General features: G+C 56.0%; 4 protein-coding genes across 9 annotated transcripts in view; 1 reads left to right on the forward strand and 3 right to left on the reverse strand.

Annotated features, from left to right (window-relative positions):
- The window catches only part of RNF123 (ring finger protein 123), a 47,524-nt gene extending 41,893 nt beyond the window's left edge, over positions 1-5,631 (forward strand). For both annotated transcript variants that reach the window (XM_063411219.1, XM_063411220.1), the window contains exons 36-39: positions 4,357-4,499; positions 4,821-4,915; positions 5,015-5,100; positions 5,190-5,631. In XM_063411219.1, coding sequence (XP_063267289.1) covers positions 4,357-4,499; positions 4,821-4,915; positions 5,015-5,100; positions 5,190-5,289 — 424 coding nt within the window. In that variant the 3' untranslated portion in view covers positions 5,290-5,631. The remainder of the gene's footprint in view (positions 1-4,356; positions 4,500-4,820; positions 4,916-5,014; positions 5,101-5,189) is intronic.
- Positions 166-3,094, reverse strand: AMIGO3 (adhesion molecule with Ig like domain 3). The gene has a single exon (XM_063411225.1). The coding sequence runs from the start codon at positions 2,588-2,590 to the stop codon at positions 1,064-1,066; it is 1,527 nt and encodes a 508-aa protein (XP_063267295.1). The 5' UTR covers positions 2,591-3,094; the 3' UTR covers positions 166-1,063.
- Positions 5,632-5,698: 67 nt separating the features above from the next.
- GMPPB (GDP-mannose pyrophosphorylase B) lies at positions 5,699-7,988 on the reverse strand. Of its 2 annotated transcripts, none has more exons than XM_063411230.1 (8): positions 7,757-7,988; positions 7,611-7,691; positions 7,489-7,537; positions 6,781-7,082; positions 6,626-6,725; positions 6,406-6,533; positions 6,043-6,225; positions 5,699-5,888 (listed from the first exon to the last, which is right to left on the reverse strand). In XM_063411230.1, exons 1-8 carry the CDS (start codon positions 7,883-7,885, stop codon positions 5,757-5,759), a joined length of 1,104 nt encoding a protein of 367 aa, XP_063267300.1. In that variant the 5' UTR covers positions 7,886-7,988; the 3' UTR covers positions 5,699-5,756. The 2 variants fall into 2 exon arrangements, with proteins under 2 accessions (XP_063267300.1, XP_063267301.1); XM_063411231.1 differs by having other exon boundaries at positions 6,626-6,704; positions 7,757-7,985.
- A 513-nt stretch (positions 7,989-8,501) lies between these two features.
- The window catches only part of IP6K1 (inositol hexakisphosphate kinase 1), a 37,145-nt gene continuing 24,104 nt past the window's right edge, over positions 8,502-21,542 (reverse strand). For 3 of the 4 annotated variants that reach the window (XM_063411227.1, XM_063411228.1, XM_063411226.1), the window contains exons 4-8: positions 16,485-16,831; positions 14,053-14,263; positions 13,297-13,481; positions 11,813-11,988; positions 8,502-10,971 (exon numbers count right to left, since the gene is read on the reverse strand). In XM_063411227.1, the coding sequence (XP_063267297.1) occupies positions 10,459-10,971; positions 11,813-11,988; positions 13,297-13,481; positions 14,053-14,263; positions 16,485-16,707 (1,308 nt within the window). In that variant the 5' untranslated portion in view covers positions 16,708-16,831 and the 3' untranslated portion in view covers positions 8,502-10,458. The remainder of the gene's footprint in view (positions 10,972-11,812; positions 11,989-13,296; positions 13,482-14,052; positions 14,264-16,484; positions 16,832-21,542) is intronic. The other variant, XM_063411229.1, reaches the window with a different exon arrangement.

Raw genomic sequence — 21,542 nt, forward strand, 5'->3', positions numbered from 1 at the left:
ATTTGGTGGAACAGAGGCTGTCAGTGCAGTGCAGATTGCCTGGCTCCATGTGCTGGGCCTGCAGCAATCTGGGGCTTCCTCACCCTCCAGCCTCCCTCCGCTGTGCCCATGAGCCGCGGGGTGGCTGCACACTGCTGCAAGGGCAAGGAGACACTCAGCCCAGCGTGAGCTTAAAAAAATAGGCATTTTTATTCCAATGGAACTAGAGAATTACGACCCAGGAGAGGGGAGGATTACTCACATTTATCGATAGGCTGATTAGGTTACTGCCTAAATAGCTGTGCTTGAGCAGTGTCCGCCTCAAGGAGAAGCAGCGAAGGAGCGCGTGGTGCATCGGAGACCTCAGCGTCCTTGGCGTGGGGAGCTGTGAGCAGTGCAGGCTGGGGCGCTGTGGCACATCACCTAATCCTGCCTTGACGATTTACAGCTCCTTGGGAGGCAAAAGCTTTTGTAGGGTTTGCTTGGCTGCGTGGCTGGTCAGGCGCTGAGCTCCGTCCCTCCTGCGTGGCCACGTTTGGGGAGGGGTGTGTACCCCCCGTTTGTGATGGGGTCACAGTCCCCTGCTCCCAGCCGTGACGTGCTGATGGTGACTGGCATGTGCTGGGAGAGGACAGTGGCATTGCCATTCCTGAGGACCCTGGCATGAGCCAGGACAGTGTCCCACTTGTCACAGCTATTCCATGGCCCGGGGGTGGCTGTGGCAGTGGTGTCAGGTTGGGCATCTCATGCCTGAGGACATGGCAGACCCCCAGGCCTGGTGTCACATTAGGGAGGGCGGGTGCCCAAATGAAGGGGTTTCTCCAGCATGCTGGGTTCATCAGCATTACCTGTGTGCTAACAAGGCCATTGCCAGTGGATTATGCAAGGCGCTCTTACTGGGCCCCAGTGTGCCTGTGGCCCAAAACCCACCAGGAGCCCATGGCTGAAGCAGTTGTGGTGATGTCGATCACTCCTGTGGGTTGTGGTCAAGCTAGGAACTCAGGATGCCCAATAATCCTGTTCTAGCAGCGATGGAGGAGACCAGCTCTTGGGAGGCCTCAGCTCTGCTCCCAGCTCTGTCCCACTAAGACACAATGGGGGTATCAGAAAAGACAGAGCTGATGGACTCCGAGTCCGACTTGACCTGCAGGACCTTGGGGTGCTTGGGGTCGGGGAAGTCCTCAGCGAGGGCCAGGCGGATCTTGCCGTTCTGCGTCTCCCTGATGGGCTCCAGGAAGACGACGTGTTTGTTGGCGCTGGCTTTGCGGTTGGGCCCCTCGGTGGCGGGGGGAGTGGTGCTGAGGATGGAGGACTGGGCGCTGCACTCCTGCGGGGGGCTGAGCGGGGCCGGCTTCCTGCAGCAGCCCAGGCAGCGGCACGGCGTGAGGTACAGGTAGATGATCACCAGCACCAGGCTCACGATGCAGCCCAGCAGGGTCGTGAGGCCGGTGCTGAAGGTCTCTCCAGCTGCCTTGGGGTAGAGGATGGTCACGTTGAACTCGCACATCCTGCTGAAGTTGTAGGCGCTGTTCATGGCCAAGCCTACGTAGACCCCCGAGAGCCAGGGCCTGGCTTCATCGATCCTCAGGCTGCCGTTGCTATAGACCTCCAGGGAGCCATTGCTGTTCCCTGGGTGTCTGATGGGCTCCAGGTGAGGGGTGATCCACATGGAGGTGGTGGCTGCGGGCGGCAGGCTGGTGTTGGTGGCATTACAGGTGAGCAGGATGGGCTGGCCCACCGTCACCTCCAAATGCAAGAGGTGCTCGTCTTCAGCTCTCGCCGAGCAGTTCTCAAACATGCGGCTGTGTTTGAGGAACTTGATCAGGGACCGGGGCACGTTGTCAGACAGCTTGCAGGTGTGTTCCTCAAAGAAATCTTTCACGGAGCTGAAACCTCTCTGATTCCAGCGCTGAAGCATCAGGTAGAGCGGGCAGCTGCACCTGATGGGGTTGTTGTGCAGGTACAAGCCGTTGCCGATGTGTTCGGGCAGAGCTGCCAGCACCTCCACGGGGATGCTGCTCAGGTTGTTGGAGGAGAGGTCCAGCGTGCGGAGGTTGTAGATTCCCAGCCCCTGCATCGCGTGGAAGGGGAAGGCAGTCAGGTTGTTCCAGCTCAGGTAGACTTTGCGCAGATCACTCAGCTTGGCAAAGGCATTCTCATCCACCCGCGCGATGTGGTTGTTGTAGAGCAGCAGCTCCTCCAGGCTCACCAGCGCCTCGAAGTAGTGCCTCTTGACGGCTTGCAGGCGGTTGGAGGACATGTCCAGGTGCCGCAGGAAGGAGGCATTGTGGAAAGCCCGCGGGGTAAGGTCCCGAATCTGGTTGTGGTTGATGTGGAGGGCCTCGAGGTGCGGGAGGGCGGCCAGCCAGTGGTCGTGGAGCTGGGTGAGGGCGTTGTGGCTGAGGTCCAGCGTGCTGGTGGTGGGCGGCAGTGCCTCGGGCACCCACTGCAGCATCTGCCGGCTGCAGCTCAGCAGGTCGGAGGTGCAGATGCAGGCGGCGGGGCAGCGGCGGGGCTGCGGGGAGGTTCGGGGGACGCACAGCTGGAGCAACAGCAGGAACAGCTTTGCCACCCGCGGCCAGACCGGGTCCGCGGTCACCAGCGAGGACATTGTGGCGGGCAGGAACCTCTGTACAGCCCGGCGGCACAGCCAGGCTCGATGAGACGCGAGAAAAAAAATCTGCCGCCGTCTCTGGTCTCTCCCCCAGGGCTGGCTTGGCTCTACCAAGCATCCACAGACGCCCTTTTGCACCCCGGAAAAGAGGATCCCGATCCCAGCCGTGGGGCTGGAAAAGACCTAAAGGGCGGCATCGCCCTGCCCGGCTCCGCCGCGGCTCACCCGAGGGTGCCTCGTACCTGTGCTCCGGCCGGCCGGGGGCTGCCGAGGGTCGGCCGGGCGCCGGCGATCATCATCAGGGCGCTGAGGCGCTCGGGCGCTCCGGGGCTCTGTGTCGGGCTGCGCGGGCGCCTCGCTGCCTCCTGGAGCTGCTCATCCCCGGAGTGCGAAGTTTCTCAGGGCTCGGCGCCGCCGGGGCACAGCGGCAGCTGCGACCTCCGGGGAGCCTCGTCCGGCTCCTCCCGGGCAGCGTCTCCGAGAGCCGGGCGCGCTCCGGGAGCGCGGCCCCGCTCCTGCCCCTATTTACGCGCGGGCGGTGCGCGGCGAGGGGGCCGGGCGGGATCCCATTGGCCCCAGCGCGGGGAGTGGTGGCCGCGACGGTGGCCCCAGCCCGGTCCCCGGCCCCGTCCCTGGCCCTCCCTGCAAGTGGGCAGAGCGCTGCGCAGCCAGCACCGACCCTGCGTGGTCGCTCGTCCCCGGGGGAGCTCAGGGCCACTTCGGCCGTGCCGGTGTGCAGCCCCGGAGAGCCGCGGCCGGCTGTAATCCATAAAGCAGCGGCTCCGCCGCTGCCCAGCCTCTGCAGAATGCTGGAATAAACCCGTACCCTCCGGGAGCCCCTCGTGTTACATCCTGCACCCAGGCTGGGAGTGGGGACCGCGGTCAGCCCCCGGTGCTGCTCCTCTCGCAGCCGCGGTCCTTCCTGCTGCCCTAATCCTCAGCCCCCCACGAGCTGGGGACCCCCCGGCATCCCCGGCCCTGGGGCGAGCCGGGGGCTGAGCCCGGTGGGGTCCTCACGGCAGAGGGGGCGCCGCGGGCTGCTGGCGGGGAAGGAGTGGCCATAGGGTGAAGGACACACAGGAATGTCATTATCCAGAGCTCAGGCGGTTTAGTGGGAAGAGGAGAGCTGGGGAATTGGTTTCCATTAGGGCAGCAAAAAGCTAATTTGGCGGCTGCTGGAGTCAAGGAGCTGTTAACTCCCTGCGCCCCGGCTAAGCCTGTGCTGACTGGCTGCTCCTTTGCCCCTCCTGCCATGGGCCTGCTCTGCTCGCCCCCGGGCCAGCCACGGAGCCAGCTCTGCTCCTTGCCAGGGGCTGTTACCAGGCCACGGCACTGGTGCCCGAGGGAGACACTCGTTAAGGCGACCTCCATCCATCCTGCCTGTGCCCACTGAAGCCAGACAGGGCCACAACTTCTCCCTCCTGCCTTTTGAGGAGAGCTGCTTGCCCTGAGCACACCCTGAGCTGTGCTGTTGGGGCAGGAGGCTCTGCAGAGCACCTCCCCTGAGGTGCTGTGACCAAGGGCAGCGCTGGGTGCTTCAGCTGCCCTGCACCAACCCAGGGTCAGGCACCAGCCCAAGGGCTGCAGCCTCAGCAAGTGCTGAAGCACTGCATTGATCCCCGGAGCCTCCGAGTTGGGGTGGCAGATGAGGAGGAGGATGGCTGCTGCTCTTTGGCTCCATTTGAGCACGTTCCCCTGGACGGGGGGACACCAGGGGGATGCTGGTGTGGGAGCACAGGGTCTGAGGTGCGTGTCCTTGGCAGGACGGAGCGCGCCACCGCGGTGCTGCTGGCGGATCCCTGCTTCCAGCTGCGCTCCATCCAGTACCTGCTGGGCCACGCCGAGCCCTCGGCCCTGGCAGCAGCTGCCCCGGCCACGGACAAGCGCCACTTCTCCCTGCACACCTGTAAGTGTTGGCCCTGCACTGGAGCTGGGCTGTGCTCAGCACCCACAGCTGGGGAGGGAGGAATGGGGCTGCTGCTGTCTGTGTCATCCCCTGTAACATCCCAGTCCTTTTAGTTCTGGGGACAGGTATCTGTGCCCTCCTCCACCACCCCAGCAGTAGCACTTGGGGTGGGGATGTATCCAGTTCTGCCCTTCTCAGTGCCCAGTGCTCCCTGTCCTGGCTGCTCCCCAAGGGCAGCTGCAGCCCCTGTGCATCACTCAGCAGCCTCAGGACAGCCTGAGGATCCCATCCACCCCACACAAGCCCAATCTGCCCCCTCAGACACAGAGTACATCAGTACTGAGGAGCTGGCAAAGGTGGAGAAGATGCTGAACCATCTGAGTGAGGAGTTCAAGCAGGCAGCTGCTACCACATTGGTGAGTCTCCCCCTGCCCCGGCCCTGTCCCAGTCCTTGACAGCAGGCCTGGGACATGGGACTTTGGATGCCACTGCTCACTGCCTGGTGACCCCCACAGCCCACCAGCGAGGAAGACCTGTGCCCCATCTGCTACGCACACCCCATCTCGGCCATCTTCAGGCCCTGCTCCCACAAGTCATGCAAGTGAGTAGCTCCCAGGTCTGACCTTCCCCAGGAGTGCCAGCCCCTGGCCATGTGGGTGGGGGCTGATACTCTTTCCTCCTCTGTCCCAGAGCCTGCATCAACCAGCACCTGATGAACAACAAGGACTGCTTCTTCTGTAAGGCCACCATCACAGGGGTGGACGACTTCACCAAGCCAGCCAGCTCGTAAAGCCCAGCCCCACAGCACGGGCTCCCCCAGCTGAGCAGGGCAGCCCCCCCTGCCTCACGCTGGCTGCTCCCCAGACGCCCTGCTCAGGCCCTGGGACCCTCACCCAGAGGGTCAGGACCCAGCATGGGGCAGCAGCGTGGGGCGGGAGGGCCACAGGGTGGGAGGGGCAGTGCCCAGCAGCCCCGTGGGCCGTTCTCAGGGAGGGGAGCCCAAGGCCTCGGCTGGGAACACAGGGCAGCCCCGGGGCCAGGGCAGGGGGGCCGAGCTGGGCGTGTGGGCTGTCAACTTGCCCCTGGCTGAGGGCTGACTTCATGAAAAGCAGCATTAAATTATTCTTCCTTATGTGGTGCCCTGAAAGATGGGAAGCCCCTAGTGTTGGGGCCGCACTCAGGTGATGCTTAACAGTAAATGGAAATATAAATATTTAATCCAAGGAGAGCTGGGAGCAAAGGGCCTGCTGGGGGGTGCTACATGATGATGCGTGGCTCTGGCACGGACTCGGCGATGGATTTGTGTGGCAGCACGTTGGCCCCGTTGAGGTAGAGCTCGTCGTTGACGATGACATCCTCGCCCAGCACAGTCACGTTCTCCATGCGCACCTGCCCCAGAGAGGCCCCGTCACATCCTGGGCTCGGGGCCCGGCACCAGGCACCTGCTCCTGCCTGCAGGGACCGCATCCCTGCAGCTGCAGCCCCAGGAGGTGGGAGGGCAAGAGCTGAGTCCTGATCCCCTGCAGGGGCACCCTGTCCTCACCCACTGTCCCACAGAGCAGCTCCAGCCCACGATGCAGGACTCCAGCCAGGAGTGGGAGCGGATGCGGGCCCCTTCTAGCACAGTGCAGCGCTTGATGCGCACCCCGTCCTCCACCACCACGCCGGCCCCAATTGTCACGTTGGGGCCGATGACACAGTTTGCCCCGATCTTGGCGCTGGGGTCCTGAAAGGAAGAGAGCTCATGTCAGTGCTGGGAGGGCAGACAGCTCTTGGCACAGCCTGTGCCGTTTGGCCAGCCAGGAAAGAGGAGGGCACGGCTTGAGGATGGCAGCAAGGACAGCAGCGGGACAATGCAGAGAGCTCATGAGTACCCAGGGCTGGTGTGCTGGGGGCTGGCACTTACCACCAGCACATTCCCCACGACACCGGGCCCTGAGTGCAGCTTCTCAGGGTGCTGAGCCCGCAGCGCCTGCAGGTACATGCACATGCCCGTCAGGAAATCCTTTGGCTGCCCAATGTCCATCCAGAAGCCTGTGGGGACAGAGCCACGGTGACAGCCCCCAGCATGAGGGTGGCAGTGCAGGCAAGACCCCGGTGCTGCCTGCACCATGCACAGGCCTTACCCTGTAGCTCCATGGCGTAGAGCTGCCCATCCTGTGCCATGGCAGGGAAGATCTCCTTCTCGATGGAGGTGGGGCGCAGCTGCGAGGGCAGGGCACAGGGCTGAGCGGAGGGCACAGCCCCTCGGCCTGGCTCAGCCGGGCACCCCGGCTCATACCTGGATGCGTTGCAAGATGCCAGGGTTAAATATGTAGAGGCCAGCGTTGATCTTGTTGGACACAAACACGCGCGGCTTCTCCACGAAGCGGCAGATGCGGCCGCTGTCAGCCTCGCACACCACCACGCCATACTTGGCCGGCTCCTCCACGCGTGTCACCACCAGCGAGCCCTCGCCGCCGTGCTGCCGGTGGAAGCGGGCCAGCGCCGCGAAGGGGAACTCGCAGATCACGTCGCTGTTGAGGACAAAGAAGGGCTCCCCGTCCTCGGACAGCAGGTCCCGCGCCAGCGCCAGCGGCCCCGCTGCGCGGCCGTGAGTGACGCCGCAGGGACGTGGTAAGCCCAGCGCCCGCGTCCTGCTGGCCCCACCTCTGCCCGCCTCAGCATCCCTCCCAAGGCCCCCTCTGATCCTCACCCGGCCCGCTGTACCCGGTCCTGCCAGTGTCCATCCTGGTACAGCCCTCCCGATTCCCCTGCTCCTCCCGGCCCTACCCATCCACAGCCATGTTGCTCCCGGTGTCCCACTCCCGGTGTCCCCCAGCCCTGCCCATCCATACGCACCCTAGCACCCATGGTTCCCCCGCCCAGCATCCCCGGCCGTGCCGTATTCATCCCGGTATCCTCCCCCCGCACCCACCCCGCTGCCCCTGGATTTCCTCCATCCCGCCTGCGCCCGCCCTCCAGCCCCAAGGCCCTGCCCGAATCCTACCTGTGCCCAGCGGCTCCTTCTCGTGGGACATGGAGATGCGGATGCCGAGCTGCGGGCACAGCGTGAGCGGCGGGGCAGGCCGGGTTACGGGGAGAGGCGGGGAGAGGCGGAAGGGCCCTTACCCGTTGTTCCTGCTCCCGCATGGCGGCCTCCAGCGCGTCCGACATGTAGCTCACCGCCAGCACCACATGGCTGACGCCCGCCTGCGGGAGCGCGGGTCAGCCGGCGGCGGGGCGGCCCCCGCGCCCCCCGCGCCCCGCGGCCCCACCTGCCGGAGCGCCTCCAGCTGGTGCAGCAGCACCGCCTTGTTGCAGAACTCCACCAGCGGCTTCGGCCGGCTCAGCGTCAGCGGCCGCAGCCGCGTCCCGAAGCCGCCAACCAGGATCAGCGCCCGCATCCCGCGCGTCCCGTGTCCCACGCCAGCGGCCGCACCGACACGTCAGCGCCGGGCGCGTCAGCGCCGCCGACACAGCGCCCGCCCCCGGCACACCGATCCGCCCGTCCCCGGCACAGCGCCCGCCCCCGGCACACCGACCCGCCTGTCCCCGGCACAGCGCCCCGCCCGCCGGGACCTCGCCTCCCGCCCCCGGCACAGCACCCAACCCCAGCACTGACACACTACTGCCCGCCTCTGAATACACTGCCCGCCCCCCAACACACCGCCTGCCCCCGACACACCGCCCCGCCCGCCGGCCCCTGCCTCCCGCCCCCGGCACACCGCCCAATCCCAACCCTGCCACCCCGCCCGCCCGGGTCCTACTGCCCGCCCGCATCTCAGTGCCCGCCCCGCACACTCCCCCACCCAACAGGTCCTCAGGCCCGCCCGTGTGGCCGGGTCGTTGCTGCACCCACCGCACCCTGCCCGGCCCGGGGATCCCTGGGGATGCAGCAGCGACGGGGCGACCCCGATGAGAGCGGCAGCCACAGCCGCACCGGGCGAGGGGGTTCATCCGAGCCCCCTAACCCCGTCCCCAAGGCTCAGACGGTGGGAGAGGCAGGCACGGCACACCGCGGACAAAAACAGATCCTTTAATGGTTTTTGGTTCTCTGTGAAGCACAAACAGGGTGGTTATTCATGTAAAAACAAACGGGGCCAAGGCTATGTACAAGCTGTGGAGTCCCACCGCGGTGGTCTGAAGGGGAGGCAGCTCCCACTGAGCACCGGCCCAGTGAGGCGGGGAAAGGCAAAAATGAGCGCGGGGGACAGCAGGGGACTCTCCCGGAGGTGCGGCCTGACCCGCACACGGGGACAAGGACATGCAGAGGTGGCGGCGATGGGCCACGCTGGGGCAGGGCCAGGGAATAATAGGCCTGTTGAGGGTACCTACAGCCCAGCACTCACCCAGCCTCACTCCCTCCTGCAAACCTGCTCCCTGAAAATCCTGCGAGTCCTGGCAAGGTAGGGACCCGCAGGAGCGATAAAGTAACCCAGTGCAGGGCACCGTGCCATGCATAAAGGTCCTTGTTCAGAGAGTGGGAGGGGAGGAGTGCCTTGGGCAGGCTTTGAGGAGCTGGGAGACAGGCAGAGAAGTGGGCAGCTCTCCTGTCCGCTTCCACACCAGTGCCACAGGCCTGTGCCTGCTGTGGCAGCCGTGCTTTCCCAGCGGCGTCTGCGCACATGGAGTCAGCACACATGCGACATGCGAGGATTCCCCAAACGAGCTTTCCTGAAGTAATTAAAAAAACCCGCAACCCTGGCCCTGTGGGTACCCAGGGTAATGGTAGTATCATGGAACAAGTCAGTGAGAGCAGGAGGGAGCAGCCAGGGCCCTAGCACAAAAACTGGAGCTGAGGTGGAGCAGGGTTCGGTCCGGTACCACCAGGCCACAGTATCAAATGTTAATTCCTCATCAAAGGAGGCTGGGGGACATTTATTTCAGGAGACACTGACTCCGTGAAGCAAAGCTGAACAGTCAGGCAGTGGTACTCAACAGTCAAGACAGTGACACTCACTGCTCAGCTAGGTCACCCCTCACCTGCCCCTGGAGACCTTCAGGGAGGAGATGGGGATCAGCCCTAAGCCTCAGCCTCCCCTTCCACCACCCCCAGACCTGTTGGAAGAGCAGGGCCTGGGGGCAGAGGGTCCCCGGGGGAAGAGGGCAGCTTTGTGCTGGAGGGACATACTCTGCACTTAGAGGAGGGGAGGGGTTGAAATGGTCCAAAATGCCCCGCTGCACAGCTGGGGTCATGTTAACTGCTACAGATACTATTGCTAGCCCATGAGCTGAGTGCTTGCCAGTCAGTGGTCCAGAGCAGTCTCACTCCTGCAGAGCCCTGTGCCTGCCCCTGCCATCAGGGAGTGAGCAGAGCCCAGGCTCGAGCACAGCTCCACATCTGTGGCATTCCCTCCAGGCCACAGCTCTGCCAGGGATTGCATCTGGTCATTTCATTTCTGTGTTTGGGGTGGTTACTCACAGTGCCCAAACAGCAGAAGAAGGCAGCATCAAAAGCAAAGCCCCATCAGCAAAACCCAGGGCAGAGCCAGTGATCGAATGCAGGGACTGGCACCTGACTTCTCACTGGCCCCACAGACGCTGCCAAACCGTCACGTGAGCGCCCTTTCCAAATAACTCAGGAAAAATTCAAAGGGGAAGCTCCTGAGGCAGGAGGCTCCTCACAGCAGAGCTCCAGCCTCATCAAGAGCCCTGGGCTCTCCTGCTTTCTCTTCCCTATGTCCAGGTCCTCCCTCCACAACGCACATGTGATGAGCAAAGAACTGGGACACCTGACACCCAGCAGGCATCTACAGAGCCTCCTCCAGAAGGCAGAGCAAGTGCGGTCAGAACTATCTGGTTAGCACGAGGAGTTCTTCCATCCTGCCTCACCTCAGCTCTTCTATCCAAGTACATTTAAAAAACAACGGAGTGATACAGTTGTTTAAAACCAATTTTGTCTGTGTTTTTCCTGTGGTAGTGGGTGGTCTTGTCTGCTCCTGCCACCAGGACAAGAATAAGAGGCCACAGCCCAGGGCTACTGGTTTTCCTCACGCATCTGTTCCATGATGTTGATGAGGCTTTCCAGCCCGAACATGTAGCCCATGTCGGGCCCGTCGTGCACAGTGGGGTCGTCGCGGAAGCCTTTGAAGGTGCTGTGTGCAAAGTCAATCATGCGCACGTCCACCTTGGGCGGGGCCGAGGGGCCGGGCTCCGGGCCGCCGCCGTCCTGGAGGCTCTCCGGGACCGAGCCGTCCGCCCGCTTCAGGCGCGCCTCCGGCCGGCGCTCCACCAGCACCCCCTCCCGGCTGTCCTTCCTCCCGTCGTAGATGATGAGGAGGGAGCTGGAGTAGAAGCGGTAGGAGGCCTGTCTCTCCAAAACCGCCTTGAGGCTGCGCAGTTTGGCGAGGACAGGCTCAAAGAGGTCCTTGCGCAGCTCAATGCCGTTGTGCAGATACTGGTAGAGGGCGTTGCGGAAGCCTTCGATGGAAAGGCCGCGCCCGTAGTATTTATTCCTGCATAAGTAATGCCCTGTATCCAGCTGATACACCTGGAACACCAAAGGAAATGCACATCAAGGGGGAGCAACAGGCTACGGCCACGCAGAGAGCCCTGAGCTGTCCTGCACTGACAGGGCAGGGGGAACTCATCCTGTCCCCATTATGACTGTGTGGGAGCAGGACACAGCTCTGCCCGTTCCCTGAATCACAAAGCAGCTCATGGGGAGGCCAGGGGCACACTCAGGATGCCTGAGCACCAGTCCTCTTCCAGGACACCCAAATGGGGCTCACCAGTCCCAGTGCCCCAAAAGGCACACAACTGACCCCAAGAGTGAAAAAGCCAAGTCTTACAGCAATTCAGACAATCCTCTGGCAGCAGGAGCTGCCAACACCTATTGCCATTATGTGGCAAGTGATTAATGAGGAGCCCTTATTGCTTCAGAGTCTGTGGGCAGAGATCTGGGTTACAACATCTGTCTCCTTCGGCAGGTAGGGAAAGAAGTGATTATTGCACAGCAGCAAAGCCTTGTGCACAGGGCCCAGGCACAGCAGAGCAACTTCTCAAGATCAGTGCAGTATAGAAGGAAATGTCAGACACCTCCATCCACGGGCACTGTGATTCTGGCTGAACACTAAGCCAAAAAAAGAATTTTATTACAAAATCCCTTAATTGTCTGTGAACAAAAGAGCTCTGGCCAAAGCAGGCCATCTCAGGAGAAGCAGGTTCCTTTGCTTTAGGCTTTGAAATGAAGACAAAGATAGCACGAATACTGACATACCTACCTGCAGTGGGAGGTTCAAATTCAGTGCTCAGCAGGAAAACCCTAACTGGGAGCTTAATGGAGCTGTGACAAGGAAGGTGCAGCATGTGCAGCCTGGGGGAATCCCTACCTGCATCCCACACACACGCACACCCAGGGTGGCAGAAGTGCTCTGCTCACACTTCTTCATCTGCCGAGCAGCCTTCTCCTCAGAGGCATCGTCCCCGTGCTGTCTGGTCCCCATCTTCAGATCAAGCACACAGGGAAGCTTGAAGTGATGCACCACGTTCTCCAGCAGCAGGAACTCTGGATATGTGTCAAGGAGAGCTCCCTCACCAGAGACACCTCAGGACAGACAGGGACTTGGGCCAGCAGGAGACAGGGCTGGGCAACAAACAAATAGGAACCAAAGCACAGACAAGACAAACAGCTTGGTTGAAGAAAAGGACAAAATCCAAACAGTGGACCAAGGCTCTGACAGCTGGTAGAAGGGAACATCCTAGAAAGTGCAATGGCCAACAGCAGGAAGGTCACATGCAGTTGTACTGGAAATTCAGAGGGGAAACTGAAAAGCAAAACACTGGTGGCAGGAAGGACATAGTATACCAGTAGGAATTGCTGATCCATTAAGAGAGAGCTTAAAGTCTAATCAAATTAGCCATTTGACCATATGGATAAACAACACAAAGCCCAGGGACTGAAAACTCAAGGGTCAGGTAACGGCAGAGCTGGCCTGTCCAGAACAGCAGCACTGCCCAGCACTCGGGGGAACTGGGGAAGTGACAAAGCCAGGAAACAGAACAGCAACAGGAGCTCTCTGTCACCAGCACACAATGGACAACCTCCTGCACTGGGGCACAGCACTGACAACACACCCCAGGCACTCTGTACAGCAACTTGTTCCAAAAGGGGGGAAAAAACACCCCAGAAGTTTGCCCTAAGGAGTCCCACAGGGCACAAATCAACACTGAAATGTAAATACTGCATTCAGATGTAAACACTGAAATGGCAACCAGAGCACAGCTGGATTAAATCTGCAAGAGAGAAACCGTGTTTGGTTTAGAAAGAGGAACTTCATAAAAATAAGGAAGTGGGCTTAAAAAGGAGAGGGCAGCCAAAGAGAATGACTTCTCTGCAAGTGGTGAAAGCTTTTTCAAAATAAAATCTGGAGTCTCCAAGCACACATTTGGGAACCAGAGAAGAAGCCCACACAGTTAAAATGATGAAGAATACAACCATTAAAAGTAAGTTTGTTTCTATGTGGGGAAAACAGAATCCAGGTGAAACAAAGTAACCCCACAAGCTGGCACACTCAGCAAAAGCATGAGGAGTCATTTGTGAAGGCAGAGAAAACAAACCTCTTCAACCATATGAAAAAGTCATTCAGACTGCCTGGAGGTGGAACGAGAACTTTAGGGTCCCTTCCAACCCAAACCATTCTATGATTCCTTAGTGTCACAGTACTGGAAGCAGGAAGGAACAGCGGAAAGGAACATGCAGCTCAACTGTGGCTGAGGACAGAAATGCCAAGGGAAACGCAGGCCTGGCTGCCTCAGGGGGCAGGGCCAGGGCAGCAGCAGCCTGACACGCCCCGCTGTGCTTCCCAAAGGATACTGTACAGCTTCCTCTCCTTGGACTCGGACCGCATGCGGCTCAGCTGCTGCTTGTGGCAGCGCAGGCTCCAGGGGTTGTAGCTGATCTTCTCTGAGCTCAGCCCGCTGTTCCCATCCAACATCTGAAATGGAACATCTGAGTGGATGTGGCAGTCCACCCTGGGACTCTTCGTTTCCTGGATGCTGCTGGTGTAAAGACAGAACAAACCTGCCTGTTAGAATCCATCAGTTCTTCACACACTTAGGACTGTCACATCCTTCCCGGGCATACAACCATCTCCTGTTCCTTTTCCTGCTGCACACAATGCCAATCTTCTTAAAAGAAAATCCTCACCAACACCCTGGGCTGTGGACCCATGCTCCAGGATCTGGTCTATTTAATATCTCTGCTAATAGAGCAGACAGGAACACTTGTTTCTCTGGAAAGTCTGGCTGGGGTGAGGAGGTAGAGGACCCATATTCAAAATACCCTGGGAAGAAACCCCTGGGTTAATAACCAGGCGGACTGAAGAGTCTTCGAATCTGCTCTGTATCCAACAGTTACCCTGTGTCAGAAGCACTTCACGTGGATGAATTGGTCCTGAACCCAGCAAAACTCCTGACACAGTCTGCAATGCCAAAATGTGCTGGACTAGCAAAGTGCACAACAGCCTGGCCACCTCAAGGAATTGCAAAACATCCTCAACCAAAGGAGTAACAAAGAGATCTCCCATTATTGGTGTTGTCACTGGGCCTCCACTGGGCCCTCCAGGTTTACCTTTCAGTGGTGTCACTGGCCAGGCCAGGCTTCTCCTCCTTGTGCTCGGTGCCGCTGCTTGACCTGTGAAGGCTGCGGCGCGAGTGCTTGCGCCGTGGCTGGTCCCTCTCTGGGAGATCATCCTGCTCCACAGCCTCGTTCTCCACATAGGGATAGGCCACCAGGTTAATGTAGCCATCGCTGTCGCCCTCAAAACAGACAGACACCACACCTGCCACGGAGAAGGAACACGTCAATTCTCCCGGAGGAGGGAATACGCAACCATCAACCAAACGTTCGGCAGGAGAGAGGAAAATGTAGCTCACAGAGAAGCAAAGCAAACCAGAGCAATGAAAGAGGGGGAAGCTTTGCCACCGCAGGAAATAAGGACAAAAGTGCAGCTGGTAGGCTGAGGGTGTGATTTATTTCCTTCCTTCAGTCTTGCAGCAAATGTCATCAAGCTGGAGAGAGTCAAGTACAGTCTGCCAAGATGCTGAGGGGAGCAAAGCATGTTAAATAATATCTGGTTTGTCTGGATAAGTACCTATGTCCTGCAGAAACGTTCCTGCTGTTGACAGGGGCATCACTGGTTAAGCAGGACTGTGCTTTCTCTGCTAAAGGAGCTTTTGCATCAGAGTGATGAAGTACAGAGCCTTAATGCTGAGGTGACACCTGTCATTCTTATTGCAAGTCAGCCAGTCTCACAAAACAGGGACCTGCAAGGGCCCAGGGCTTCCTAGCAATGAAAACAGGGGGCCCTGGAAGCATAACTACCTCTGCCAAGGGCAGGCAGGCAGGACCATGTGTGTCCTGTCCAGTTTTACCTTCTGAAGGCTCCTGGAAAGCACCATGGGTCCAAGGGAAGTTACAGATCTTCCACAGCACAGACTGTATCTGGCCAGCCAAAGAGCAGGACCACTGACACTTCCAGTTAGGGCCAGCATCTTCATTTCTGGGACTGTCCCAGCCCTGATAATGAGGCCATCAGCCCATCTCCTGATGTGCAGTGACAAAATGTTTCATTAGCTTGTCACTAGTATTGACCAGCTGCCAGGAGTCTCAAATGACAGATGCGCTGAATCAAATGATTCATCACAAACGTGAGAAAACCTTGCCTGCTCAGTTGGTGCAAACCATCCTGTTCCTCTCCTTCCTTTCTCCTTATCTGCCCAGGACAATGTTAATGAGGCTCAAGGGGCTCAAACACAACTCCAGAGCAGATCAGGACTCCAGAATGTCACTACATAAATGCTATTCTCCAAGTGCTGCCTGGATGTGCTCAAGATATCTCTGTGAAGTCTTACAGTAACATCCAAGTGCTCAGATAGAATATATCATACCCAGTGTTCCTCTCATTCAGATCAGCAGGAAAGATTTCCGGGACTATCAGGAAACTGCACAGGATGAAATCTCACTGGGATGGACGTGCACATCCCCGTGCCATTAGGGCACCAGGAAGTACCTGACCTCAAGAAGACAAGAATCCATCTGGACCTGTCAGCTTTATTGGTTTAAAAAACACCTCCCCAGGAAAACTTCCTGTCATATGGGCTCTAGGAACTACACAGGCTCCAGTGGGATTTCTGAAGGGACACTAGAGCACTGTGTGGCCCCAGGGTGGCTGCAGGGTAAGAGAAGATCCATCTGTTGCAGACTGCACCCCTCACTCATGAGCTGTGTGCAGCACTGGGAGGGAAGCTGACGCTGCTTTGAGACAGTCAGGCTGTAGGCAGATGCCAAGGCAAGACCCTGAGCAGATGGTGGTCCCAGCTGTCTGTAAAGCACCACCCTCCCAACGCCACGTGGAGACAGAGCAGCAAGGGGAACAGAACACTGAGCCCCCCAGAAGGCTACCTGACCACACCACCATCCTGAACACAAACACACAAGGCTGGAAGCCTACTGAGCCTCTCAAAGACCCAGCTGAGCTGCCAACCTCCTACAATGACACAGGCACTGGAAAATTCCACTCCTTCACAGCAGCTGGGGACAAGGTTGCACTTCAGCACTGGGAAAGCTGTACTTCCTGCTTCAGCAGCTTGCTGCTGTGGGTCCATAAAAGAGATGGGACAAGGAAGCAATAAATTATGGAACTGGAATGTGCAAATGCTCAGTATATGATCTGGCTTCATTAGCTCAAGGTCAAGGCTGTAATTGACAATAATTTGGTAATAAAATTGCTTCAGTTACACATCCATAACCTCAAACTTTGGACTACAATTTTCACACTGCATATTCTCTGTCTAGAAAGAAGAGCACATTCAACTCAGAGCACCTGCAAAAAAAAAAAAACAACGCCTTCCTCCTTTCCAAGTGCTGCTATAAATTGCCAGCCCACAAAAGCAAGTTTAAAAAAAGCAAAATGACACCAAAAGACAGCAAGACAGCAGCAGCTGCAGGAAAATGGAAGGACAGGTTCTTCAAGGCTGCAACTGAATGCCAAGAGCCCTCACCTTTGTACTCAGGTGTGAACTCCTTCATTTCTGGGGGCAGGGACTCGTAGAAGCGCTGCTCCCGGGTGATGAGGGGCTTGCAGACAGTGTGGTCGTCGTAGCGCATCATGCTGCTGTGCCCGCCCACCTGGTGAATGAAAGGCTCCAGCAGCACCCCCCGGTCTCCAGTTTGAGTGGCATTCTTGCCATACTTGCCCACTTCCATGGTTTGACAAACACACATTGCGTTGGGCACCCCTTGCACTCTTGGAGCATGGGGGAGAGCCGCATGGGCTGGGAGGGGGAGCTCAGCAGCGGTCAGGCAGCCACAGGGGGGAAATCCTGGCAATTTGCTTCCTGGCAGTGATCTGAAAAAGCAAAAGAGATTCCTGCTAGTAAAGGACCACTTACACTCATTCCTTGTTCGCTTGGAGAAGTTTATGGTATTTATTTATACCCGTATCCTCTTGTTTTCTGTTTATATCCTGCTTGTTCCAGCATGCTCCTCACCAACTCTTTAATCCTACAGGTAAACACACACTAATTCTGAGGCAGTCCCATCCAGAGCTCCTCCAATAGGATTGACAGCAGCCAGGGAAAGGAGGAGATATGGCTATTGTGAGCCTCCCATTTTTAGAATATATTATTTCCTTCCCTGATCATTTTATTAGTAAGGCAGTGAAGCAGACTGTGAGCTGTAGCCCACACCTGCCCATCAGTAATGGTGAGTGACACAAGCAGTACAAACACTTCCAGAATCTGAATTCCCCTCCTCATGCCTCTGCATTTTTAACATCTAAATGACTAAATAATTCCTGTTCACCTGCTACTGACACACTGTTTCTTTCCTCCTTTAGTGCTCACTTCTCTTCAGATATTGACATGAAAGATGCAGAGTAAGACAGTCATTCTGTCACTGTGTGTGTGCTGGAACTGAATGGATTCTGCTCAGGTTCTCTCCCCTTTATTACTCTCAGCCTTCCAGGACAATTTTCTAATGCTTTCACAGCACCTATATGCACAACAATGCCCTAATCTATAGAGGTAAGCAAGATATACCACTAAATCCAAATGAGATTACAAGTGCTTTAGAGAAGCAGATGCTCTTTTAATGTTTGCAGAGTGCCCAGTACAGCCACAAGTGGACTGAAAAGTAAAGCTGCCCAAATTCTCTCCAGATTACTTGCTCTTTCCATCTTAGACCACAGCTGCCCCTGAGGTTGCTGGGGAAAATGTCATAGGATTTCCTCAACACGATGAGTTATCCAAATGTTGGTACAAGAACCAAGTGGTGACTGCAGCTTCTGAATGCATCGAATTTCCAGTTTCTTTGCACAGCCACGGCCAATGAATGGCAGTAATTTAAGAACGGAGGGATCCTGGAGGCCTGAACAAGGGCCATGGCTCAGGCTGTTCCTCATCCGGCCACGGGATGTCTCTGCAGCTACACAGCACAGGCTGGGGGAATTCCGGATCAACAAAGCTCATCTCCCCCTCTCCAATCAGCCATGTCAGAGACGAAGCTCAAGAGATTCAAAAGGAGGGGTGATACTTTATAACATGTTTAACCAAATCGAACCCAAATTCCCCACAGCAGGACAATGCTTCTCTCTCCTTGTCTGCTCGTTCCTGCTCACTTCCTCTGGAGTTTTTGGGATAGTATGAGCGTACATGTGTACGTGCATTTGAGTTGAATCATCTCACTGATCCCATGGAAAACATTTCCTTTTGTGGTTACATGACCACACTGCCACATTCAGTGCAAGGGGAATAATGCGAATATTCAGCTGGCTTTTAAGGCAGGGGCCAGGAAATAGGAGGGAAAAAAACCCACAACACAGATGGTCCCTCTCTGTAGCAACTCATATCAAAGTCTGTTCAAGGCATCCCTCAAAGTCTGTCTCCCAAACTCACTCAGAGCCTAAGCTGGATCACAAACAAAAACATGCTGGGGATTTCTCTCCTCTCTCTTATTTGCTTTATCAACAAGAAGACATTTCAACAGCAGTTATAGCTGTTATAACAATCACAGATGTTTTAGTTGGGTTTAACACAGTTAATATCCAAGAACAAGCACGGTACCACCATCTGCAAGAGGTCAGCACTTCACAGATTTCAGACAAATGTTTCACAGACTAAAGTCTCCCCTTCCTGATACAGCTGTCTTGGATTCAATTTCTTGAAATGTTTTTGCCAATGATTAAAGCAGAGCTTTCAGCTATTCCAAACAATACAGAGCACAAACTTAACTTCACACCTTCCTGTAGTTTAAACTTCATAGGACAAGAGAAATACAAGATTTATCTGTGTGACAGTTGTTGTCACACTCAGGAGACAGGCACATGATTCTCAGGACTACAGTCATCCAAGGGCTGCTAGGAAATGGCTGTGGCCAAAAAGTGATCTGGGCTCACTGCCCAGAACCCCAGCACCCCCAAGAAACCCCAACAGGACAGGCTGTGGGTGTGCAGGCACCCTGGGAGGAAGTGACAGCCATAAAACCGTAACATTCAGAGGCTGGGACACAAGAGAGGGAGCTGGGCATCAGGTGGGGACAGAGTCCAAAGCCAGACACAACTGCTCCACACAGGCATCAACACACTCTAGAGAAACAGTGATACAGGCAGTATTTTCCCATGTTCAAGTGAATGTGAGAAAAAAGTATTTTGTGGCAAGCAGCATTCCAGAGGAAACATTTGTAAAGAGGAAGATTTCATAGGGCTTGAGAAAGAGACACTTTATAGCTCAGATACAGCTTAGTGTTTTTCATCAAACTAATTCAAAGTAAAAGGGTTATTACTATGGACACTACGCACAAAGACAAGAATCCTAGCAGTTTGTAACGAATATAAAACAGAAAACTATTTTAAGTCCTAAATATTACTCATTCTTTCTCTGTTAAACAAAGGCATGAGTTCAACTATTTTAGCTGGCTTATAAAATTCCAAGTCCTTCCAAATAAACTGCAAAACACAGTGCACAGTCCAAGGAACAGCTTGAGGGAGACCAGTTCATTTAAGCAGATCCTTGGTATCCTCCACCACCACCACCACAAGCAGCAGTGAAACACCCGGGTCAGTTTAGCACCTCCTTCCAACAGAATGAACTCTCCTTAACAAGACAAAGTGCCCACTGAGCTGGATTCAGGAAATGTGGGGGCTGGGGCTCAGGAGCAGAGTTATCTGTGACTACACAGACATACTACGCCTCATATTTCATTATCCTCCCCAGTAACAGACTCGTGCACTGGAACACAATCTGCTCTACAATATTTACGTCTAGACATCTCTTTGTCAGTGTATCTGCTCCAAGTCTGATCTGCATACCTCACTGTTCAAACACTTCCTGGCAATAACATGTTTTTTCTTATAGGAACACGTATTTCCAAACAAAATTCAGTAAGACATCCAAGATAACTCTGCTGTTCCTAACTTATTAAGTGGAGTAAACCCTGTCCCCAAAACCAAACATCACCCTCCAGCAGGGAATATATCCCTTCATAGAAACAGTGCTGTGTTCTTGAAGACCCAGCCAGAGACCTCTTAAACTGAACCCTGGCTGAAGACTACAGGTGTCTTACCAGAGCAGCATCAGACCCAAGGAGATGCTCCTGCCAGTACCCAGCACCAGAGAACAAGAACAGCAATGTCTCCTCTGAGGGTGTAACTTAAAGGAGACAGAAAAATTTGCCTTGGAGGTCACCACACAATGAGAGGTGAGGGCAGGGAGCTGCAGTGCCATGGCTGTGAGAATTACTGCTGAGCACACCACCATGCTGATGTCCCTGCTCTCTATAAGCCACCTTGTACGGGAACATTGGCAATGCTTCACGACTCACTGCTAAAGCTACTTCCCTAAATAAAAAGGAGGACAAATGCTTTTAAATTGTGATGTATCACACAGCAAGAACCCTGACTGCCCTCAGCAGCTTGCACATCCGTGTTTCCTGCATTGCCTCTCCTCTGTGTGCAGCCCCCAGGCCCCGCCGTGCCCAGGGCTAAGGCAGATGGCTACTGACGGCTCTGGAGATGGGCCACAGGCAAGGGATAAATACAGACCTACCTGTCACGGTGACAACAAGCTGCACTTCCCTTGAACAACCCCAGAGCACTGAGGAGCAAAGCACAAGAATAGAAAATACCAGGATAGCAAACAAGAGGACTACAGCATTTGGTCAATTGGTTCCTGGTGAGCTAGACTCATTAACAAAGAAAAGCAGAAGCATCTGTGCAGGGAGAGCAGGGCTGTTTCTGGTCATGCTGGATTGGATGAGGTATGAGAAGAAAATCCAGTCTAAGAAAGTTATAAAAACCCCTGCGTTTCCCACTGTGCTATGAGATCAACTTCCCAGCACAAAAGCTGATCCCCACAGGTTTGAGACCTGTCTGTCTGGTCAGCAGTAAATGGAGATGAGCCCTGGGATGTGGGCAGAGATCAACTCTCCAGGAACCTGCAGCAACACTTAGGATGTAACCAGAAACATTTGGCCTTCATGATATCCAAGAAGATACAAACTTTCCTAGCTTGCTTAAGCACATAGCTTTGAATCCTGAGCCTTCTCATGCATCTTGTCCAACACTTGAACTGCTACCAAATTCTCCTTTTTGGACAGGCTCTCACCATGACAAGTGTGGCTTGCCAGACTGAGGCCAGGAAGCAGAATACAATGTGTATACATGCATCCAAAGTGGAACAGAAGTCTTAGGAAAAACTGCTCAAGAATGCCAGCTGAGGAGGAGAATGGCAACAGTGAGGACAATAGCCACTACCAGGCATGCTCCACTCTATGGCATGAGCTGAGCTTCCTTCACCAATCCTCTTTCTTCCTCATCAACAGGGCACATATGCACCAACTGCTAAATGTTCACAAGGAAAAAGCCTGATCTACTTAAGACAGAGCTTGTCTGAACCTGGAGAAAAGGAAAGAAAATTAAGCTTATAGTACAAGTCCTTGGACATACCCTGTGTTCCTGGTTCCCGAAGATCTGAAGGAGACTGTGCTGGTTTTAGCTGGGAGACCTAATTTTCTTCCTTTTAACTTGTATGGGGCTGTGGTTTGGATTTGTGCTGAAAACAATG

This window comes from Prinia subflava, chromosome 14 (assembly GCF_021018805.1).
Source record: "Prinia subflava isolate CZ2003 ecotype Zambia chromosome 14, Cam_Psub_1.2, whole genome shotgun sequence".
NCBI lineage: Eukaryota > Metazoa > Chordata > Aves > Passeriformes > Cisticolidae > Prinia > Prinia subflava.

What these genes read in the sequence shown, in the direction of transcription:
- AMIGO3 (XM_063411225.1), bottom strand. Translation starts at nt 2,590, where the DNA reads ATGTCCTCGCTGGTGACCGCGGACCCGGTCTGGCCGCGGGTGGCAAAG.
- GMPPB (XM_063411230.1), bottom strand. Translation starts at nt 7,885, where the DNA reads ATGCGGGCGCTGATCCTGGTTGGCGGCTTCGGGACGCGGCTGCGGCCG. An exon ending in AGCTGGAGGCGCTCCGGCAG is followed by an intron (nt 7,692 to 7,756) that starts GTGGGGCCGCGG and finishes GCGCTCCCGCAG; the next exon opens with GCGGGCGTCAGCCATGTGGT. An exon ending in GAAGGAGCCGCTGGGCACAG is followed by an intron (nt 7,083 to 7,488) that starts GTAGGATTCGGG and finishes ACGGCCGCGCAG; the next exon opens with CGGGGCCGCTGGCGCTGGCG.